Genomic DNA, 24,017 nt, shown 5'->3' with positions numbered 1-24,017 from the left:
TCAAAAGCTCTTCGATATGATGTTTCTAATGGTACACAATCCAGTAGATAGTAATTTCCTGGTGGTCTAATTGGTCCCGGGGGGAGTTTTGTCTTCATCTATTATGAGGAGACCCACAAGACCTTTGCTTTATTAGATTTATGACAGCAGAGAGAAAAGATACTAAAGGTGTAATTTATTAACAGCCATTTTTAATTGAGCTGCGTACTTTAGCTGCTTCCTCCTTGAGGTTTCCCACGTCTGTTCGGAGTCAGTAGGATGTGTCACTACAGAAAAAACGGCTACAAATATTTTAAATGACAAACGGCAGCCGATTATGTTGACGAATTACAGACCGTCCTTTAACCACATCTATGTCGGGCATAAAGCTCTTCTTCAAATCTCGGTTGTGGGTCATTTTCTATTTTACGATGAAAAGAAACCAAAAATATGTTGAAAGTCTCCAGCAGTTATTTTCTATTCCAGCTATGTTAGGCAAACTTTTTCTATTGAATTAAAATATGTTTGCGCCATATTTTCACTGTGTGATTTTGCATAGCCACACTTAACCATTAGCCCCAGTCTAGCCGACTGCAATGCTATATGTCTGCTTACATCTGCTTTGCTAAAGGGATGTTGTGGATGAAAGGTCCAAAGTTCTCTCTAAGGGATCAATTATTGATCCTTAAAGTCAACAAGTCATAACAAACTAACATCTCTTAAAAATTGGGTAATTCATAACTGGGGATCCATACTCAATCCCACTTGTCAGAAAAATAGTAAATGAGGCTTTTTACACATATACTATATATTATATAGAATTTCAGCCTTGTGTTAACCCTTATAAATAAAACAGCAGCACAATCGCTCTCCAGCTCTCTCTCTCACATTGACAATATTTGCAACACAAGCCAAAGTTATCTCCCCAAAGATCTTCCCACCTCAGCCGCTCACATGCCCTCGGTGCGCATGCCTAAGGACCAAAAGGCAAAAGCCAAAGCAATTAGAAAAGCATCTCCTCCCCTGAAGATGGGTCCCTAAGGAGCGCCAGTTAAAGCTGAAACACCACCAGCTCTGACGCAGCAAGGCTCTCACCATTTAGGCAACGTGCTTTGTAAAAGCATGGTCATCATAATCCATCTGTTTTTAAGATGCATCCGAGTAGTTTTCCACATCCATCTTGTGCAAATTAGAATTTCTAAAGCATATGTGAACCAGAGCTGGAGCCCGGCTGAGATGATTGCAGCGGTTTTCTATAGTCTCCCGTGGTGCTCTCCCTGACCCCGAGTCTGTAATCTATATTTTCAGAATAATACTGAGAACCAGAGATGTTCAAGGGCATAACCCTCTAATCTACTCCACTTGCCATGTTCTTGGAATGTCCACAACCACTCTTGATCTCAGAGAAATAAAAGCTGCACTTTACAACGGGCTTCTCTTCAACACTTTGGCTAGTCTAAAAGAAAAAGTGACAGGTGCAAATATGCTTACTGGTTACATCATGCGTTTAATAGCTGACACACTTGCAAGAAGGAAAACACACATGCTCGCGCGTGCACGTCGCACGTGACCGAGGCAAACACAAGCCGAGAGACAGACAAACACAGAGCATATGCTCCTTCCACAATGATCAGTGACCTCCCAGGCTCGCAACACAGTGCTAAATGAGCAACTTTCCTCTGCGGAGTAGTCAATAACCACACAGCCACAACGATCGTGTCAGCGTCCAGCCTGGCCAACATCCCCCGTAATTAATTAGTTCATGTCTCCTCCGCTCAGAGAGAGGGAGACAGCACAAGGCATATGTACTCATCCATTACATGTGCTATCCAGGGGTCAGTGGCCCTGGCAGGAGCAGTCGGCAAGAACGCCTGCAGACTTCAACCCCAGCCCATTTTAGAAAATTGCCTTTTGGGTTAAGAAATCGCGGCTCTTGGCTGCTGTGTCAGTCAAAGACAATTTGATTAATATCAATCAGCATTAGAAGACAGCAGATCTATACGCTTGAGGACAACTTGTCCAGAAGCAACACCGGCCTGGCCTGAGTGGAGTCTCTGGGCGCAGGATGGCTGGAATGAGGCAGCGGTCCAATCCCTTCAGTCCCGGAGAGCGGGCCTCGGCTTTTCCATCTCTGTCTCAGTTTTTCACTTCTCTCTCAGCTCCAATCAACCCTGCCTATCCCCACATCACCGCCCTGTCATCTCTACCAATACCAATCCCACCATCTCTGCACAAGACTCCCCCCACCCCACCGCCCCTACAGCCAGACCCTCTCTGAAAGTCTCATATCGCCCTGTGTGAAAAACAAGCCCTATATCTCTGAGTGGGGAGAGAATCAATCTCTGCTCACTCTGTGGAATCCCTGACGGTCAGATAGGGTGGAGGGAAGAGAGGGAGGGGGGGTATTCGGCACATCAGTCTTCCCTTTGGTCACATGCTGCCTTTTTGACTTTGTGCTGAGTCAGGATAAACACTAAGGACAAAAGCCGACCCCCCCGATCACAGAGCATTCCCTTTATCGATTCTCTCAGCAGCCACCCTCTGCAACCGAACAAAGCACAGAAGCGCGACACATCTGTATCAATCTGTGCATTCCTATAAGTCTGCACTTTGAGCATCTGCGTTGTCTGTGTGGGGTAGCATTTTAATCAAGGCCTCCGCATCAGATTAATGGAGAAATTTGATAAACGTTTCCTATTCACAAGCAGATTTTTGCCAACTCAGGACTTCGGCTCCGAGCAATGGGAAATGAAGAATTAGAGCGGAGATGAGAGAAGTGAGATGTTTGAGGTCATCTCTTTAAAAAATGACTTTTAATCAGAATTAAAACCGTCCGCAATATCCCAGTGATGATTTCATTACCGGGGAATCAAGATGTCATCCATTTTAAGGACAGGACGTCAGAAGTTTGGGGGGCTGGATCACGTGGCGGCATTGCAAAATCCCGAGCAGCTGCTGGCAGAACTAGTCACAGTCATCAAGACAGACAAGTCAGGGCTCATAAAATATTCATGCTTTAAATTTTCTCTCTGCAAAGTGAGCCTTCATAGATTTAATTTTTAATGAGCATTAAATATTCCCAACAAAAACTAATTGACATCGCTTTAACTATCGCAGTTAAATTTATGTACAGTAATTGAGTTCATCAACCATATCTGTCTTGAGCCAGTATCACCTGTAAGAAATATGTGCATCTTCATGAAAAGCCTCGTGCTGTCCGGCTACAGCGAAAGGACTGCAAAACACAGAAGCTGAGTAATAAAAAATCAAAACAAAAATCACTTATAAAACTCTTCCTCCCCATACAAAACACACCTCCATTTTCCATTACGGCTTAAACGGCTGCACGCGAGAACACAGACAATGGCAAACTTTCATAACAAATATAGATTGGTTGTTTTCTTGCTCTCTTTTGACATTGTCACAGAGCTGGGATAATATTGATGGCAAAATTATTCTATTTATTAAGTAATCTTTGCAAGGCTGGGTTTCTATCGCGTGCTGGTTCCACCGGCTTCCACAGTGGCACTTTACGGGGCACATTGAACCGTGTCACCGCTAAGCGAGGCTGACACATCGGGAGATGAAAGTCTTGTCATTCATTTACCACTGACAACCTGTGTATGCTAATGTCCAAGCATCTTTAGCTCAAGACGGAGGACAGTTCTGCTTGTGTCGGCACACAATGGGGCCTGCGGGGAAATCTGCAGGGACGTACAGTTCAGCACCAGCGCGCGCCTCTGAACAATGGAAGACACCGATGCAGCATGTGGGCTATAATGGCGACACATTCTGCATTAATAAACTGCACTGCTGCATATATGCTTAATGATGTTGTGCATTTGGGATTTTTAGTAGCATTGTTATTCTTCTTCTTTATTGTCTTACACATAGTTGGCCACTCCCCAGAGGACTGGAAGGTAAATGCCATCCTATAACAGCAAATACTGCCATTACATCAGAAACTGGTGCCGTGGCGGAGACTTTTGGTGGACCGGCCACCGCAACACCGGTCGATGACATTAACGGAAGTCCGCTGTTGGAAGTTAGAAGGATGGCGTTGGAGTAAATCTCAGCCAGGAGACTGTGGTTTGTGTCCTGTTTAAGAGCTCTACACTTTGTTTTCACTCCCTAGTTAGATTTAGGCACGGAGCCCTATTTCGTTAGGCTTACCAAAAGACTGTGGTTTGGATAAAATATGTCCCTTTACAACATTTACCCTGCACATCATGCTTACCCACTGATTTTAAATGTGACACCATGGAGTCTTTCTCCATATGTGACAAGTTGGGAGCGAGAGAGAGCCGTCTCAGTACTGCCATAGGCCAATGCATCACAGGACTAATACCAAAGGACAGCTGTGAGACGCTCGTGACTTTCAACACAACAGCAGCATCATGGGAATAAGACTGGGATGGACAATTGTTCTAGGTTTACCAGTCAAATTGCAGGATAGTTCATTAAGCAGTTACTACACTCTAACCCTTACCCGAGCTGTCAGTGGTGGGATACTCAAACTGCCTTTAAGGGAAAGTTTTTATTAGATTTATCTTCCAAGATGTGTTAACCTAACAAAAATATCATTGCTTTGACACTACTGCCCTGGAGCGCTGACTGCAGTGACCCGTGGATCAATGTTAGGTAGCTAGCAAACGTTAGCTAATTAGCACTTACTTTAACTTTGACAATGAAGAATTTGTCCTTCACCTCCCCAGGGCAGCATTATTGACCCATGCGAGTAACATACTTTTGTACATTTTCACCCTGGCTCGGGTGTAAGATAAAGGTGAGCACTGCCAAAGTGGAGCTCCAGCAGGAACTCCTGTGTTTCTAGTCATCTAAATATTCAGTTCATCACATGTCCACAAAACCTAAAGAGTGTTGATATATATTTGCTTTTTATTGAAGGTGAAATATGTGTGGCTTGGACAGGACGGACAACTGACAGATCGACAGACAAATTAGCATACAGAGATGGTGTTTTTGCCCTCCCACGCCTCCTGTGCTGGTTAAAATGACAACATGTCCTTAGTCTTAATATTAAGGCCTTGTTTAGAGCTTTTGACCTATGAGTCTATGAGTCTGTTGTGCCAACTCAATATGTTGTCAAAATGTAAACCTAACAGTCCTGCAGCAGAAGCAACATTAGGCAACAACTATTAAAATGTAATGTTGTTATCCAATAAACTTTCCTGCGTTACATCGTGCTGTTGCAAAGCTTTAAAGATTGTACAAATGTTGCTATTTTCACTTGTCTAACACAAGCAGCTCTACAAATGATTGTTTTCTTTACTTATTAATGTCATAATGTAATATATATATATATATATATATATATATGTATGTGTGTGTGTGTGTGTGTGTGTGTGTGTGTGTGTGTGTGTGTGTGTGTGTGTGTGTGTGTGTGTGTTGTTATCTTAAAATAAACAGTTTTGCACTTAGCGGTGAGAAACGTGCCATACAGGCGCCTCTAGCTGAGCTCTGTGCCCGTCACCTGGTAACCAAGACAAATACTAAATTCTTCAAATGCTGCACATCGATAGAATTCACCTTTGAGCAATATTGACATACAGTTAGCTTTTCAAGTATTCACTGGGGCTATTTAGAGGGCAATAATTACATAGTATGGATCCCTGTTTGTTCAATAAATTCTCAGAGTGGATTGATACATTGAATGGGTGGACGGTGTATTTAGTGATTAATGTAAAAATCTATCACATAAAATATTCAAGAGGTCTGCAGACTTTTTTGTAGAGTTTTGATTTCACGTGTCGTCGACGCGGCTCGTTGGAAGTCTTGCTGTCCCAACGTCTGATTTCCAGCCATCCGGCAATTTCAACAGGCAGAAAGGCAAAACGTGAACGAAAACGTGGAGCATACATTATATTGATGTATTGATCGTACACATCTGTTAAGGCAGTCGTGCATGGGAATGACTTAGAGCCAGTGCAGATGACTAATTCTGCTGAAAATCACGGCCATCAGTGTTTCTCTCATTTCCATTACTCAGCCATGTAATGTATGTTGATTTTGGTTCCTGTTCATCCCCGAACAAATGCTGCAGACTCCAGGCAGACTTATGCTGTTGCTGCTGTCAGGGCCCTGCATTTCCCCGCCTGCGCTCGCAGCTAATGTCTACGCCGCAGCACAGACGGTGCACGCACGTGCTCCTTTTGACCACATCAACAGCACGGAGCTCTAAATGTAACCGCTCTGCAATTACAAGCTTAGATCGACCCAGTTAATAAAACAGTCCATTTGATCCGCCGAACCCGTCCGTGTTTTGGCTCTGAGGTACAGTGAGTGTTGGTGTCGTGATCAGATGTATCGAGGCAGACACCTGACATGCTGGTGTTACTTTCACAGCAGCTGTCACTGCGCTCTGTCAGTGATTGACTCGCACCAGATTTGCTTTAAGATTAATATTTCATCTCTCACTTAATAGAAAAACAGATGTTCTGCAGCCGTGTACACTGGGAAATAAGCTGGTGGTAATGTATGCATTACTTACAGCCAGCTAACTAAATTTAGAATGAAATATGCATCTGACAGATGCCTCACAATCAAGTTCCAAAAGCCTATAATGGGATATCGACAGATTTCATTTATGCAGGGCAGACTGACCTCATTGGGGGAACTAATAAAACTTTTGGTACATTCAACCGGAAAGATGCCCTGGCTGTATTTCAGTCTTAGGCAGCTCTCTGGGTGCCCTTTAAAGCATTGACCTCTTCACAGAGTGAGGGCTCCTATGTGATTAATACTGCTAGGCATTTATTGGCACGCAAGGCACTTTTACCAATAGGTCACCTTCTTGACCTCGGCGCGAGCACGGAGATCGAAACCGAGTGGACAGCAAACTATATGGCTTAAGGTGGTAACAACAGGCAAAATACCAAAAAAGCATCTCAAACTCATAACCAACCCACACATATAAAGCTATTTGGGCACGCACACACACACACACACACACACACTTACAGATCCTTAGTCTCTATCGCATTCTCCAAGACCCACCCACACAACACACACAGCCCGGGGCATAAAAGGTTTCTGCGGCCAGAACACAAACAAACTCATTTGTAACCTGCCACGACACACTCCAACACACACGCGCACGCACACAACAGAAAAGCCAAGTAACATTATCCCTCTGTGCAGCTAGATGGATCAGACTGTTTATCAGAGGCTCTCCACCAGCACATTGTGAGAAGGATCATAATGTCACCAATCGATTCCATGACAATCAATACAGATACCTGTTCGGATATCTATTGATGCAATTTAACACGGATATTAGTCCACGCTCAGGTAAATGTCAGGAGTTCTGCTAAACAGCATTTCTGGGTCAAAGCTGAGCGGAGAGGTGCCTACGTGACGTCCAACAGTTGCATAAAGTTAACTTAAGGGGAACTAAAATGGTGCTAAATGATAGAAAAAATGTTACGTTTTGAAAAGCCTTCCTTTTTTTTGCCTGTATCAGGTCAACAAGCTTCCTAAAAATAGGAAACAATTTGTCTTACATAAAGCAGGATAGATGGAGCATCTGAATAAGAATAACAAGCGACCAGGAAATGGCGATGCAACACAACAACAAATGCACACTCTGGTTTATCAGCAGTAAATAGCCAGTGCCATGTTTCCACGCTCCTTAATCATACTGATGCATGTACACAAACACAATGCGCGCACGCACACGCACACGCACACACGCCTCTCCTCTATCTTCCACAAGCAGTTGAAAATACGCACACGCGACACATACGCGCGCTCATTCGCACATATTTTCCGAGACCAAAGGAAGAGCTGACTGCAACATTTTTCTCCACTTCAAAAAAGTAGCCAGTGTCAAAATGATAAATGAGGGATCATGAGGGAGAGCGTGCATACTTACATTAGACTGCACAGGAGCTTCAGGACGAACGCTGGTTTCAGATGGTTTCAGCGCCGCTTTAAGGCTGCCGTTATTACTCGGAAGGAGTCGACATGCAAATTGCATGCCACAGCAGTGATTAGCGATGCGAAATTACGATCGGGGTAACAAAACATCTTCGACACAACAGGCGTGCGAGGGTGTGCGACCTGACATTACAAGGGTTGGGTGGTGATGTTGTGCTCCTTATACAGGTGTTGGCTGGTAAAAGGTTGATTGCTAATTTCCCAGAGGTGAGTACAGCTCACAGATGTGTGCGGAGAACATCCGATAGGCCCTCAGACTGCTGATGCAGGCTAGTGCAGGGATATTTTCAACCCTCATTTATAACATCATTTCAGCATCAGTTACAAAATGGTGGCGAAAAGATTGATGGGTGGCGAGGGCTGGTTAATATGCGTGATCGGAATGATACGCGTGGCGTGCCGTTTGGTGTTGTTGTTGCGAGGGTGACGGCACAGAAAATGAAAAGACAAGCTGTCGGATTTTCAGGATCAACATTAATTCCAATAAAGCTGATATTGACATGTAAGCATTTCTGTGCATATAGCAACTAATCAGCATGTTTTCTATGCTCATGTTATGACTTTCAATAAAGTTCAAACCTGCTTAAAGGGACAGTCCGAAAATCAAGCTCGCATACTTTCTTTTGGCTCGTAGTCCTTCTTGTCTTTCCACACTGTTTTGTGAGTAACCCGAGCATGTGTACAGCTGAGCTGCAATGTCTCTTTCCAGAAATCGTGACCCAGATAAATGTTCACCTCCTGCTGTGATTATGAGCCACACCTCGCAGGTAGATGCACGTGTTCTTTTGCACAAACATATGTTAGAAAAGTGTAGTTCAACAGAAAGAAAATAGTCTGTGCTCACAGCGAGGCTCCGGGATATTTTTGAGTAACCAGGTCATGATTTCTGCAAAAAGAAACTGTTGCAGAGTTTCTCTCCATTTTTTGGGGGGGAGGGGGTCTTTTTGAGCAACACAGCATGAGGTCCATTTGGCTCCATTATAGTCAAGAGAAGGCGAAATTTTAAAGCCAGCATTTCCAAAAAATGGGAAACGTACACCGAAAGGATCTAGATGGATAAGCAGCGCCACAGGCCAGAGCGAAAATATATACATTTGATTTCATGATCAGCTGTTTGAATGTCTTCTCGGTGTAATTTTCTCTGCTTCGTAACCACTTTTTTATCTTTTACGTCTTGCTTTTACGGGGTGGTTTCGGTCCAGCAACAGCGGGTTGTAAAAACAATTACAAGGTTTGCTCGCAATGATACCGTAGCACTTTCCCAGATAACAAAAGAAAGGAAAGCCCTTGCAAAGTTACTGCACGGGCACTGCCCAGCACACCCTCAGATCAATTACAATGTAATTACAATAGCAGACAGAAATACAACCTGGGTCTGTGCTCTGTCTGCACTGATAACTGATAGATAAGCACCTGAGGGATGGCTGAGAGAAGCACCTGGGCAGAAACACATCTCAATGCTGTCAATAAATTACTCTGCTGGGACCGTTCTTTCCTGGGTAAGGCTACACGATCGGTGGGCACCAGCCACATCCCAGCCTCCCGTGCAGTCCATCTAGCTGTCCGCCGGGAAAGACAAGTTGGAGGGGGGGGGGGGGAAGCAGTTTCGGATACTGCGGTAGAAACGGGCTCGGCTTTCCATCGCACAAGCGCCACGCGCTTGACTTTCTGCGAGCCCTTCAGTAACCCTGTGCAATTTCAAAACTCTGATCAACCCTCAGCTTATCGAGAAGCACTCGGAGCTAAAACGTGTGACACTGATGCAGATGTGCCAGTGATCCTCGCTCAAAAGGATGAGTGGGAGAGCAAATTTCACTGCAGAGCGTGCACAAAGACAAAGAGATCAGCGATAAGACAGAGAAGTGCACCCATATCGACTGCTGTCAGTTAGGAGCATGTTAAGGAGTGTATTAAGGATTAGAGGGGATTAGTCATATCAGATCACTAGAGGGTTATCAGTGGTCGCAGCTCCACAATGAAGAGCTCCCGGCCACTCAAAAACATGCAGCATGCCGTCCTCTTACAAGTCTTAATATTAACCCATTAAGCTGGACGATTTATGAGTTTGGAAAAACAATTAAGGCCCGTGATTTTTATTAGGAGCTTGATTGAGTGCCTCCTCCCCGGTGTCTTGACATTACCAAAGTTTACCCCCTCCAGAGAACAGGGGCCCGCTCCAAATATTACCGTGATTTAAGATGCAAAACCAACACACATTAAAACGGCTCAGAGCTTATTCCATGCTCGCTTCCACACAAAACCAATTTAGTTTCCATTGATCGCTTTTCAAGCAATTAGATTTCCATTGATGGAAAAAGTAGAGGCTGCTTGTATGAGACGGGGAGGGTCAGTGGTTGGGCACTGTGATTTGCACGTTTATTCAGGCCGTTTGACCACCTCCTCTAACCTCTGACAGATCCCTGGCTCCCTCCCTCCTTCCTCCCCCTCTACCCCTTCCTCATCCCCACCTTCCGGACAACAAATAATTCAGCCAGCATGAAAAAATGCCTGGCGTCAGATTATATATCCGTCTTTATTTCCGATATTGCCTCTTTGTTTCTGCAAACTTGGCTGATTTTCTAAATTGTGGAGTATTGACTGTTTCAGAGCCTGACCAAGCGAGTCTGATGTAACACATTGGAGGTAATGATATCCCAGCGACGGGAGAGGCAGTGGCTGGGGCAGCACTGGACGATGGCCAGGCCCTGTAACCATTAGTCTCCTCGGGAGCCGGAGTCTGTTCCGTTCCAGCGTGGCAGGGGCTCGCCATCAGCACAAACGGTAACCCAACTCAACCAGTGAAACCACCAGAACCCCTCCCGTGTGCCCACCACAGACAGAGATGCCATCGGGAATCACACGGCCAAGGTCATTCCTCATCTTTCTGCAAAAATCTACGACATGCTTAATCCTAAACTGCCGCCCGGCCGACCGCTTTTAAAAGTGAACGATTACATATTCAAAATCCACCGCAGAGGTTAAAGGGTGAAAAGTAGATTCAAGGTATAAAATAGGAACACTGAATGCCATTAATGTGAAAGTAGGGAGTAATTCCCAGCATGCTCCCTGAGGAAATCCACCTATCGCCAAAGCCCGGGGATTTTGACAAATGCCTTTCTCAACACCAGCAAAGGAGACAAATGTTACATTTAAACAGAAATACTTAATTTCCGCTTTTGGTGACTTGCAGCAGATATCATTAATCAACAGAGGCCTACCACGCTCAGTGAGCCTGCTAAGAACCAGATGATCGCCTTCTCCCACTCAATCCATCAAGTATGATTGGAGAAAGAAAAGGTTCAAAAATTTTGAGTTGCACCCACGCAGGAAGAGTAATTACCCTTGTGCCAGTCGCCGAGGTGTTCCTGTGACACCTCGACCCTCTGTTTATCATGCACCAGATTACTCACGGGGGTGTCGGTGCGGCATGACAGAACCGGCACCTGCACCTACCCTCACTCGCCGCGCCCCAGGGAGACAAACGTGACGTACAAGTGTCATATTACAACTTTTAACGAGGAAACTTATTTTGGGATCCGGGAAAAAACAAAGCGTAACTTCGCGTGTAGAGAAGATGCCGAGGTCCGGAATTTGAAGGATGGCATCTCTGTTCCGTCATTAAAGACCAGTCTGTTGATTTTTGTCATTATCTTGCAATGTCACATCAACCAATCGTTGTGCCTCAAGCATATTACTCACTGTCTACTTTAGGATGATATGCATTGAAGCAGATTTTTTATAAAGTGCTATGTGCAGCATTTTGAACATTAATGCATCTTTGTCAAAATAATTGTGATGCATTTGTTTACCTCACCATTATGGCCCGTGCCTCTAAAAGGGTTTGTGGTTCTAAAAGTTAAAACCGCAGCGCTCCCCAGTGCTGTTTGCAAAGTGTTGGGCTTTTTTCTTAACTCTAAACGGTAATTGATTAATCAAGCTCTGTGACTAGGAATGCAACTCTCGCCTCCCTGTTTGCATAACTGTTTAATAGTTAAAGTACAATAAATTAAGATACTGGAAAAATATTACATTTACAAACAAATTATGGTCTGTCACTGTCAAGAAATAAAAGCACTGATGTAGGTGGGGAAATACCTGTACTCTGACAGCTCTCCGGGGAAATTTACAGTGGTATAATAAAAATGGTAAATTTCCACAGCATTAATTCCAGCAGTGTGGGATTCTCACCACTCTGCTGCTCAGAGTTGCTGTTTTGAACAAACCTCGTCCTACTCACTATCTAATCAACACTGCAGATAAAAGTACAAATAAAATACTTCCTATGTATTCCTGTTCAGCGAGAGCTGGCGCAGAGAAATAGGTGTTAAAAAATAAAGCCGAAACAAAGATAAGAACAAAAAAAAAACCAAGATGTATATCTGCCAACAGAGTAATCTGTGGTGAGGAATTTCAAACGTGTACTAGTGAAATCGTCGCCATGCAGACTACGCTATGTGAACAGTATAGGTGGAATATACAAAAGCTTCAGCCCACATTGTAAAACATTAAAGAGACCTAATTCAATAAATTACCTATAAATATTCACTTGATCAAAAGTGGATGTTTAGTGCAATGCAAACACACGTGATACTGAATTTATAAGTGTGGGAGCTCTCAGCTTACATGTCTGTAACAGCATCTCAAAGCTTTTCTGCTTAATAAAGAAACTTTTTGTGGTAAGCAGATTTCCCCGAATCTAAGCTCAGTGGCACACAGTTCAGGCTCATCATTTCACCAAAATATACAAAATTCTGTGTTAGGACAACATTGTTTAAGCTGATGTTAATATCATTTAATGACTTTAATGCAAATGAGTTTTATTTCTTGCTCCAGGAAGCCGCTGTTTACTGTACACTCAATTAAATCCTCATCATACCAGGACAGCTTATGTATGCTTTTGTTAATAGAAGGTTAAGATGAAAATGGGGACAAAACACTAATGAGCTGCTGATTATGCACCAGACTCATATTCAGTAAGAAACAATGTATGGTTGAAATGCATGTCGCACCAAAACTAGGACTTTTTTTTATTGTTTTAAATACAATTTTTTGTGTTTTCCAGAGTCGCAAATAATTGGAAACACATAAATAAATGATACATGCACCAATTTTCTCAGGCACAGCCGTCTGTTTTTAGTAATATCAGCTGCTTACATTTAAGGTGGTTATACCTCAGTATAGGTCTGCTGAAGGGAAAGTTTACCCAAAATCCCTCTGACCTGTGGTGGCATCTATCCATCTCGGCTGTGAAGACGTCCGTGTTCTCTTTTATGTTTACTTTCATTAATTTCAAGATAAGGCAGAAATGATAGCTTAAAATCTGCTACATATACTCCTATAGGCCAAAAGAAAATCCTGTGACCTCCCTCTTTTTGTGCACTGTATAAAAAAAAAGAACAGAGAATGGATTTTCGGTAAAACGGCAAAGCGGATTTGTTAAAATAAAAGATAAACAAACTTTGCGTTTCATTTAAAATGGCAGAACATGAGGAAAGAGGCAATAACAGTAAAGCAAACAGGCTACTGCCTTTGCACCTCTGCTTCTTGCCTCCCTAGTGATACATGCCAGAGATAACAGCTTAATTTCAACCTCAGCACTTTTACTGCACTGTCCAAGGCATTCACTGCATCAATGTATCAATGTAGCGCCATGCTAGTCACTCTCCACTGCGACAACTCACAATTTTTCTATGATGGAAGCTTTCAGAAAAGTGCCACGATTTAGCTCACACACCAGCCGCCCTCCTCTGATGGCTTTGGTCTTTGGAGACTCTGCTGGCTGTTTGTTTCTCTGAGAACAGGTCACAGGGCAGACTTTTGATTGAATCCCCCACACTGTGACGAGTGAAGGGGGCGGAATCGTTCTTGATTTTGCTGCAGAAGCTCTTCCCACTGCAAAACATTTCCTCCTTCACTTTGAAAAGCAGGTGCTGGAGCCACTTCAACACTGAGAGGGGAAAAAAAAATAACAACAGAACAAAACACATACACACAGACACACACACAGAATCGTGTTTTCATATCTTTGTGGGGACATCTAATACCCTAAACCTAACATAACCTATTTATAACCCTATAACACAGAAACCACATTTTGAGTCCATAAAATGCCTTTAACTTGTGGGGACCGGGATTTTGTCCCCACAGGCCAGTTGGTCCCCACAAGCATGGTAAACTTTCAATTTTTGGACCCCACAAAGATATGTAAACACGTTCAAACACACACATCAAAGAAGCTGAAGACTCTTTATGTGAAGAGCTCCAGTGAGCGAGTTCAGTGTAGAAGAGGAAATGCTTCGCACTTTTTTCCCCCCCACATTTAATGACCAAGATCAGATCTACAAAATGATATAACGTGTACTTCAATCTAAGAAGAATGAATACTTGGAAAATGTTATTATATACACTTCAGCGAAAATGTTTCAGTTCTGAGTGAAATCATAAATGTTAGGCAGCCGACTTCAAGGGTTTCGTTTTTCCTGAAATTTGAATCGATACTGAAAAAAAAGAAACAAAGAACCTACATTACACCTGTTTTTGGGCCACGCTGGTGTTGTTCATTTGAAGCGCTGCGCAGTCATAAGAGAGGATTTATAAAGAGACGTGTCAGGTCCCGTATTTGCTCGCTTTAATCGCCGCACTACGTTCTGAGCTGTGGCTTCACCAAACCGGGCCTAAATAGATCACGTTCCGCGCAAATCCTCAATTCGCTTCCTCGTGCATCCGGTGTAGCGGGAGACTCCGTGCCACGCTGGCCGGGATTTCCTACGAATGCCCAGCTTTGCGGAGCACTGACCCCGCGTGACACCGGCGACATGGCAGGCATGCCAGACTGTGATTAATGCTGACATAGGATGCACCCTGGCTGCCTGGGGTGTTAAGGCCACCGTGGAAGAGGAGATCCACCTTTGTCGGTGCGTCACGTTGAGAAAGCGGCCGCATCGCACACCGCCTCCGTCTGCAGGGGGCTGCAAAGGCCAGCGCTTAAAAGGGCAAACATGAATTGAATAGAGAATATGCTTTGTAGCACTTTTTTTGTCCTCCCATTGAAAAAATATTTGCTTACAGCAGCTGGATTGTTGTGAAATAGCAGGGTGCTATCTCAAAAACAGGAACACTTTTTCTTTTAAGCATCCATATATACGTATGACTAGACATGACAAGCTCTTTTCAGCACTCATGTTTGCAGCACTTCGCTCATGCATCTTCACATGAGTAATGATCTAGCAACTTAAAAGTAATACAGCCATCTATACCCTCTCACACAGAGACAGCTCTGTGCAGGCATGTCTCCTGTTATCCATAGGGAGGGCAGAATGAAATGTGCTTTTTATCACGTGTCATGAACGCTCCTCATGCCTTTCCTCCCCCCTTTCATTCATATCCATGTTGAACCTCCCGTCAAAAAAATATTGGCAAATGTTGTAATTACGTGCCGAGGATCGGCGCCTCACATGGCTCGAGGCTGGGCGCAGTCCTGGGCCTGATATTTCAGCTTTATCATATTTTAGTTTTATTTGAGGACGGTGGCAGCACCGTGCCTCCAGTCAGCCATAATTGAAATGAGGGAAGGAAGATGTAGAGGCTGTGTGCCCCACTCCTTGTAATCAAGCCCTTAGTCCTGTGCGCTTCACCATTTTTCAAAGTGAAATATCCTCACAATCTTTATAGTAATACGCAGCGAATCCTCTTCATGCCTTAGCCCGTGGGTAATTAGGCATGAGAAAGTGTATTTTTTACATGCAGAGGAGCCGTGTGTTAGCAATGCCGGGGCCACAAACAGGGCCCGGGATGCTGCGAGTCCACCAAAGGTATTCGATTAAATTCAGGATAACGCACGTAACAGCATAACAGCTGCTTTGTAACTAATTTATTGTGCTTTTTGCAGCAGGCGTGAGATCAGTATTCAACGAGCGATCCTATCAGTTTTCCCACATTCGCCGTGTGGGTTGCATGTGGGGCTCATGTGTTCGCAGCCGGATAGTGAAAAAGTGAAGCCGGGGGACTGATGGAGAAGTTGATGTATGATCCCTGGTGGCTGAGCTTGTTTGAAGCGTGGAGCCGGGCAGGTGATTCGGAGGCGCCGGCTCTTTAAACAGCGTAATGAGCCAGAGAGGATGCCCCCCCTCCACCCCAAAGACACACATACACACACACACCAGACGCCCCTCCTTCTCCCTCCATTATATCAGAATGTTATGAAGAGATTTGAATTTTTAGGAAATTCGGTTTCTGCATCCTGTTCATTTAAAGCTCCAGTGATCAGTTATTAGCAATTAAAATCAATCAGTATGAAAGGAAGTAGGTCCTCCAGCATGACGGCCCCACAGCTGTCACAACCCCCCCGACTTTTAACCTCTTTCAGCCCCTCGTTTTGTTCAGTCTCCTTGTTAGTCAACTGATAATACATTGGAGCCACGTGTCAGTCAGTTTGCTGTGGAGTTTTTCTGCCCCCTAATGAAGAAAGTAGAAAAAAATCAGTTATTCCAGCTTTAAGTTCTGTGTCAATATTAAAGATAAAAAGGCCTAATACACAACAAGACCCATGCACAATATATGAAAGGAGTGAGAAACGGCTCCTTTATTTCCACAGACACGGGTGCTCCGCTTCAGGTGAATGTGGCGTGATCAATTTTTGCATATTTATGAATATGATAAATATGATATCGATTTCACCCGCCCTACCCTCGCCTTATATTCCACTTACATTGCAGGTTTCATACAGATTAGATCCTTAGAGGGTCTTGTAACACTGCTCTCTACAAGGGCAGCAGTGCACTCCCACCAGTGTCTGATGACACTCTAACAGGTAAGTACACGGGAAACAGGGTGGAGGGGGCGGTGTCACGGCGTGGGCACAGAGCAAGACAAAATGAAAGCCGCTACACGTTTAGATAAAACGAAACAAAGGCCGAGTGAAACTGGTCCTCGTGTACAATTTACCGCGCATCTCTTCGCAAACACATTTCCTGCAAAGCTGAACATAACGGCGGCTTCAGCTCGGGGAAGAAACAAAGGCGAGGGGGCACGCGGGGGAGAGAGACGGGCTACGGGGCTTCTATGCGGCGTTTCATTGCTGCTGATAATATATAAATGCATGCACACATGGATGCTGCTCGTAAATGAATAAACACATACATCAATTTCAAAATCCAACACATTTGAATTTCAAATGCAGCGGTGCCTTTCTCTCTCTCTCCCTCTCTTTTTTACGATATGTCTCATTTCTCTTGTGGAGATATAAAAGGAGAGGGCTGAGAGGGAAAAATTAGAGGGGTGGGAGAACAAATGCTGTATGGAATTTGAGATTATGTATTTGGTTTGTGTGTTTCCCTCCTGTTTAAATCAAACATGTGGGGGCCGCGTAGCCCTGGGCTTGTTGCTGGTGACAGTTTCAGTGTTTCTAGACTTCTCTCCTCCCCCTTTTCAGCAGCAGTCCTGAATTGAGAAGCGGGGTGGAACGGGGTGTGGGCTTCTGGCGGAGGGTGAATTAAATAGTCACTCTCTCTCTCTCTCTCTCACTCTCCCCCCTTGCACTTTCTCTTTTTTTCAGTGGCGTTTAAAATCAATTCATTCAGTGGACTGCTGACACAGCCCGGCCCAGAGAGCCCAGGATTTATGGCTCCCTCTAATGGGCATGCTCTGAACCAAAGCCCTGCCGTCAGCACAATCCTGCCAGCCACCCATCCGCCCCGCTCCCTCACTCCATCTACCTTTTAAAGATGCAGGCATCCCTCCTCTTCCTTCCTCTGCTCCTCCTCCTCCTCCTCCCCCCCTCTCCCCCTGCTCGCATCGCCCCGATGCTGGCGGCAAAGAGGCCCTGCGAGCGCGCTCAGGATCCAACAAATTTATAACACGACACAAACAACAGCATCTTCATTTTGTAACGCTGGGGTGTTAAATGCCTTCTCTTTGTGCTTCACGGTGATTAATATCAGAGGAGTTTCTCTTCCAACAAGTGGTGCTTTCCAGAGCGGTGAATAATACCTCGCTAACTATTATTAGACATCTATTAATATCTGCAGTAGTTCCCATAGCAGCATTTTATTTATTTATTTATTTTTGGATAAAGAGGAGCACATATTTTTCTGTAATGCAGGCAGACATTTGGTGTGGTGATGACCGAAGAGCACTGTGATTACTCACCGTAAAAGCAGAGGATTTCTACTTCTCCAAAAGGAAGAAGAAATAAACATGTTCAGCCTCATTCTTTTCCTCCTTCTAATCATTAAAATCCAAGGAGATCTTATCTAACAAGTGGTGGCTCCCGGAGCAGTATATAACGTCTCTGCATCCATTATCTCGTCTGACTAGTGGCACTACCTAAGGTCTTGTGAGTGTATATATATTCATGTATTCATAACCAAGTCTAGTCGTGTCACAGGATCTGAAACAATTTATGGCGCAGAGAAGAAAAAAATACATGATTGAAAACACTCGCCTGTGAACTCAGTCAGTGTAAAGGCATAAAAAAATGATCATGGCCCGAATTGCAATGACAACACCAAGTCGCTCCTGTGCACTTGATTCGAGTGAGTTGGCCAGTCTCTCGGCAGGAGGCTGTGCGCCGCTGCTTTGTGTTTATTTCTATGACAGTATGTCTGCGCGCACAAAATATGCCACGCCACTCTTGACCCCATTATATCCTCAGGCAACGTGGCAATTTGCAGACAAATACAGACCTTAACTTCAGCCCTGGAGCCTGCAACTTACATCCTTCTCCATATTCCAGCTCGGCTCCCGCAGCCTGTCAAGGCGTTATGGGCCCTGAATTAGCCTCCCATTACAGCAAGGCTCCAGCTTCCCCCTAAAGTTAACCATAACTGACCATTTGCCGTGGCTTCATTATAAAGCCATGCATGTAAAATCAAGTCGTGGTCCCTGGCCGTCACATTCGATTTCAAAATACAATCCCCAGCTCCCCCTCTCGGAATCTCCATCTTTCTCTCTTACTTAAGTTCAACCTTCTCCTTGTTTCATAAAATATGATCTGATTAAAATAGATTACACACCTTGTTAGCGGAGCGTTTCATATTTGATACAGTGTTGCTTTAAGATGGGCAACCTCCTTCATGATTCAAAGTGATTGTGGCCTTGTTCTCTGGCCTATTTGTTTAATAAGCTCTGCTACATCAGCGGGTCTTTTAAGTGAACACGCTCCCCTGCAGCGTGTTCACTTAAAAAAACCTGTAAAAAAAACACACAAGAAATTTTTTTTAAAAACGAGGAATCACGGCGGCCAAGGATTTTCTTCTTCTAAGGAGTGGGAGGCCAGATAATAAGCAGCAATCCTGACTGTATGAGAGGAAACCCAAAACAGGAAGCAGCTTTTATGCGCCGACCTGTAGGGAGAGCTACGGGTCAGCTGTGAAATATTCAGGCCCGATTAGCCCAACGCCGCTTAAACTAAAGCTTTCCGATCGTACGAGGTATGCAAATGGGATATTACAAACACAAAGAAGAAAGGCAGCGTCTTTGAGGGTAAATGAATTCATTATAATCCTCACCTCATCTGCTCGCTGATGGAAGACTTCTCGTGTAATCGCTGATGGGGGGAAACCTTCCACTGTACCCAGGGAGCTCAGATGTGGGAATAATACCGGGTCGGATCGCCTTAAAATGAAAATAATACTCCCCCATTTACCGTGAACAAAGTCCATGTAAGAGGGTATAATGTAATACTATGCTTGAGGAATGTAATTATCATTTAGTGGGTCCGTGAGCTGTGTTTGACAGGGCCTGAACTGCATGAAAAACTCATTTTCATTTTTCTTATTATATCATGATTATATAAACATTCTTAACCAGTGGCCACAGCAGCAGCAAATTATTGCAAATTAGCCCCATATTGCCAGTTTTTAGCGGAGGCAAATGAACAAGCACTACAACTCCAGTGTTTATTCCATAAATCAGCCAAACGCAGCACCTGTTGAGAATGTAAATAGCTGAGGCTATTTGATTAAACTTGCATCAAAACATTTGAAGAGCTCTGCTCGTTTTTGGGGCTGTTTATCCTCCTGTTTTCATCTCCACGTTAAGTTTGTTCTCTCCGCCCACGCCCGCTGCAAGCCGAGTTTCGATGGGCGGTGATGGGGGAGACATAACACCCACCAGCTATACGTGGGGTCACGGGAGGTCCGTCATTACCGAGCCACAGTGGTGATCACGGCAATAATATAGAACTATAACCGAGCAATTAGACTAATGGAAAACGTCCCTATTTCTCCCGGTGTGCTGCAGCGAGACGCGCCGCATGCCCCGCGGGCCCCCCGCCGAGATGAGGCTGGAGATATGAAGTGGAGAGGAGGTAATGGCTGGGGCCCATTGATCCTCGCTGCCACCTGCTATATGGCTCCGCAGAGGACGGGCGAGGAAGCTGAGAGCTTCATCTGGGGAGAGATCACACCGACTCCTGGGCTCTCAGGCATATGGATAAGAGTCTTTTTCTAGTCTTCCGCTACTTAACCAGCGCACATCAGCACAATATGGCCGGATAGGGTAGAGTAGGACGCGCATACATACAGCCTTTATCGCAGTGAGAGAGCTTTCACACCGAAAGGGCGTGAAGCTGTTTCCTCAAACTCTGGAGTGTTTCGCCCCTGGAGTGAAGAAAGGTGACGACCGCTGAAATAAAAACCACAATAAGTGGCAAAGGTCTCGCTCTCCTTTTCTTTTTTGTCTGCACGCAGACGAGTTGTTGCTGCGCTGTAAAGCCACAAAATCATAACTCATAATTTGTGTTCGTGAACACGAATTCCAGCGCTTGTAATGTGATGGAGATGCAAAGGATGCCTGTAGCGCTCGCCTCCAAATACGAGGCGTTAAAAAGCCAAAAAAGCTGGAGTCGGGTACCAAAACAGGTTTTCTCTCTTAACAGCTGTCACAAAGGTAATTCCTTTTAATTAAAGTTAGGAAATAAGCTGCTAACACACTGCACCCAATCACAGTTTGCTTTGCCTCACCTTCAGCACCTGATGCCACTGAACTGGACCTCTCGACAGCCTTTGCCGCGTCGGTGCCTTTGGGAGAGGTTTTATTGGAATGTGACGCTGACTTCTGTCTCCGAAAGGCAGCAACAAAGGCTCAGTGATATGACAGTGGCTTTATCTATCTTTTATATACAGCCTATTATATTTGTATATAATATGATCGCTCAGAGAGAAAGTCAGATGAAAGAGAAGCTCTTACTTTTTTCTCTCCCGCTGTGCACCACTCCGACATGCTGTTCATTTACCCGACGGACACAGCAGAGAGACGGAGAGAGCTGTTCCCGTGCAAGGTGAGCAAGACGTTGTTGTCAAGCAGGAGGACACTGTGCAGATTTGTTTTGCTAGGTCTTGCAAGTAGGAGCTAAATCTCTAAAGTTACAAAGTTAGCGACAGCGCAGTGAACTAAAACGTGGTGATCGCAGCTGTGAGCGAGAGGGGCGTCGGGTGGATGGGCTGAGATGGTTTATAAATAAAAAACAAATACCTACAATATTAATAAATGCCCTAATTCAAACTGACTGGTCAGGATTGGCATAGCAGACAGAGTGGCATTAAACAGGGACTTGTGACCCCCACCCAAGCTGGACTTTAATGCTGTACCACCCTGAGAATCATTTTATTGCACTCCCTGGTTGAATTTGAAGTGTGCTGCTTCCCTGAACATCCCCAGCTGCACAGTGCGTGTGCTCTGATACACATGAAACCACATCCATGACCTACGTCACAGACCTCTAACAGCCCCCGGAGTACATGCATACATCACCGGGGCGATGTGAGCAGCTGTATCACTGGAGAGGTAATCCCAGTCCCTCTTCTCTAGTAGCTGAAAACATTGGAATTTTATCTGTCCCTTCACTTTAGTAAAGTGTGTTTTTAATCAACATCAGAATAAGATGCTTTAAAAAAAATGTCACAATGAAAATAAAGCACTGAAAGTGTTCTTTTTTTCCTATGGATAATTTTTGAAGACAATTTTTTAAAAATCTGGTTTCGATCTTTTAGCCTGTGAAGCCAAAAACAGGAGGAAAAAATCCAAAACTAGACAAAGAATGTGCAGCATGTTCACAGTGATGATGTTCACAACTTAAACCTCTGCTCAGGAAAAGCTGTGGATAAATTACCTCAGTGTAAACTCCACTTGGCTATAAGATAAGATTAAAAAAAAAAAGTCAACCAGAACACAACAGACCAACAGGAGGGGGGGTCCGAAGGGGGTTAGTTAAGAGTCTGACCTGCCCAGCTGGGGGTCTCCATGTACAGGTGAAGCCGGTCGGCCTGGAGCTGGGTCACTCGACTCGCTGCTGTTGGCACAGGTGCTGATGAATCCTGAAAATGGAGAAGAGAGGAAAGCTCCTATTAGAAAACAGAGTGCAGCAGCGAGAGGAGGTGATTCATTTAATTATGCGCTAATGAAACAGGGAACAGAATTCAGCCGTCTACTTTTACTACTTCATACTAAAGCTGTCACAATATCACACTTTTGCTTCACGGTGATCAAACATTTCACAATAACAACATCGGTGTGACGCGTGCAGAAAATCTGAAAAACACAGTGAAAGAAATCATGTTTGTAACAGCAGATTTTCATCCAAAATCCAAAAATATATCCTAAACATGAAGGCATGTTTCAGGTTAGTCCTAACATGACATATGGAAGAAGACAGGTGAACGCAGTCAGTGTGCTACAAACACCTCAGCGATATTAACTTCACCCATATGTCGACTACACCTGATGTACAGTGTACACTTACTTCACAAAGACATTTGGCTGGTAATATTTAGAGACTTTCACCTTTTTAGATAACATAATGGAAAAATTCACAGGGAAATACTTTTTTTCTTCAGGCCTGTAGAGCTGGATGGTTCTCACTGTGTGATGCTCAAAGAAAAAAAAATCCTTTGAAAACCTCAGCAGCGTTACTTTTTTTCAAAATCTACAAACCCTGTTGGGAGCAGTTTCACGCAGGAACTATTTTCTTTCTACCCAACTACACCCCCCAGCCATATTACTGTGCAGAAGGGGGCGTGCATTTAGCATTGAGTCCAGGCTTGCACTTCCAACAGAATGTCAGGATGTAGATGGTGCACACCTTGGTTTAGCAGCAGTGCAAACTAGCTGAAGCCTTCATTTAGTTGCTGAATGCAATCGGTAAATAGTTCCTGCATGAAACGCCTCAAAACAAGGTTCACGAATTTTTACCAAGCAGCTCAGTTTCATGTTCGTTTTTGGTGCAAAATCAGGCCAGTGCCATCAGGCTCTATTATAACCTTTCTACAGTCTCCAAAACAGGCTAGACGCATATATGCTACTGCAACTGAACTGTCCCTTTAATGGATAGTTAAAGGGACGTCTAGTTAGATGAGGAGAAGTGATTAGTTTGTCTCTGTGAAGGCTTAAATAAGCACCAAATCCTAGTAACACCTTAAAATAACTAATAAATAAGGAGCATTTTATTTGTTTGACACGTTCGCACAACTTCCACGTAAAGACAATGATGTGTAGTTGTAGGGGCGTGAGCCGCTGGAGCCGTTTCTTGACATTTCGTCCTGCTGCGTAGCATCTCCAGCTAGAATGAGGTGCCAGATACAGTGAGGAAGTGCAAGTTTTTGTTTAGTCTCTTCACAGGTACAGTGGCACCAAACTTGACAACCTCACTGCAACAACAAGACTTCCAGCTGTTGCTCACCAGGAAGTAGCTATAGTGAAATCCATTTAAGTCGAGGTTTCTAAAGACGTCTCCTGTCACTCGCAATAAGTTGTGATGACGGCAGAAAGTAGCACTCTGAATTTAGCGATCAAAAAAACAATGTCGCAATTACACCGAGTACGTTTGGTGCATCGTTTGCAGAGCTGGTATTAATCACCGGCGCTCGATGCTGTCAGACGTTACATCCCGTGTGTGTGAGATGCAGAGCCAATACACAAAGCATATATATCTGAATGTTCCTGCATGTTTGTGCCTCAGTGGGTGACTGTTCTCATGCAGCAGGAGGTTTTTCTGCTGACTTGTGTATCTTCGCAGGCCTCTGGTTGGCTGTTGCCCAGAAGCCCAGCCGGTGAACCGCAGAGAAACCGCATTGATTTCATCC

The 24,017-nt window shown here is 44.3% G+C and overlaps 1 protein-coding gene across 12 annotated transcripts in view; it reads right to left on the bottom strand.

The window, feature by feature from the left end:
* LOC101487767 (RNA binding protein fox-1 homolog 3) overlaps positions 1–24,017 on the bottom strand; it is a 431,072-nt gene that overhangs the window by 185,331 nt on the left and 221,724 nt on the right. For all 12 annotated transcript variants that reach the window (XM_076883451.1, XM_012920561.3, XM_076883450.1 and 9 more), the window contains one exon: positions 22,160–22,253. Coding sequence is in view for 11 of the 12 variants with exons in the window: in XM_076883449.1 (XP_076739564.1) it covers positions 22,160–22,253 (94 nt within the window). In the remaining variant the exon portion in view is untranslated. The remainder of the gene's footprint in view (positions 1–22,159; positions 22,254–24,017) is intronic.

Source organism: Maylandia zebra, linkage group LG4 (genome assembly GCF_041146795.1).
Source record: "Maylandia zebra isolate NMK-2024a linkage group LG4, Mzebra_GT3a, whole genome shotgun sequence".
NCBI lineage: Eukaryota > Metazoa > Chordata > Actinopteri > Cichliformes > Cichlidae > Maylandia > Maylandia zebra.
The sequence above is the reverse complement of the archived record's forward strand: the minus strand, read 5'-3'. Positions and strand labels throughout refer to the sequence as shown.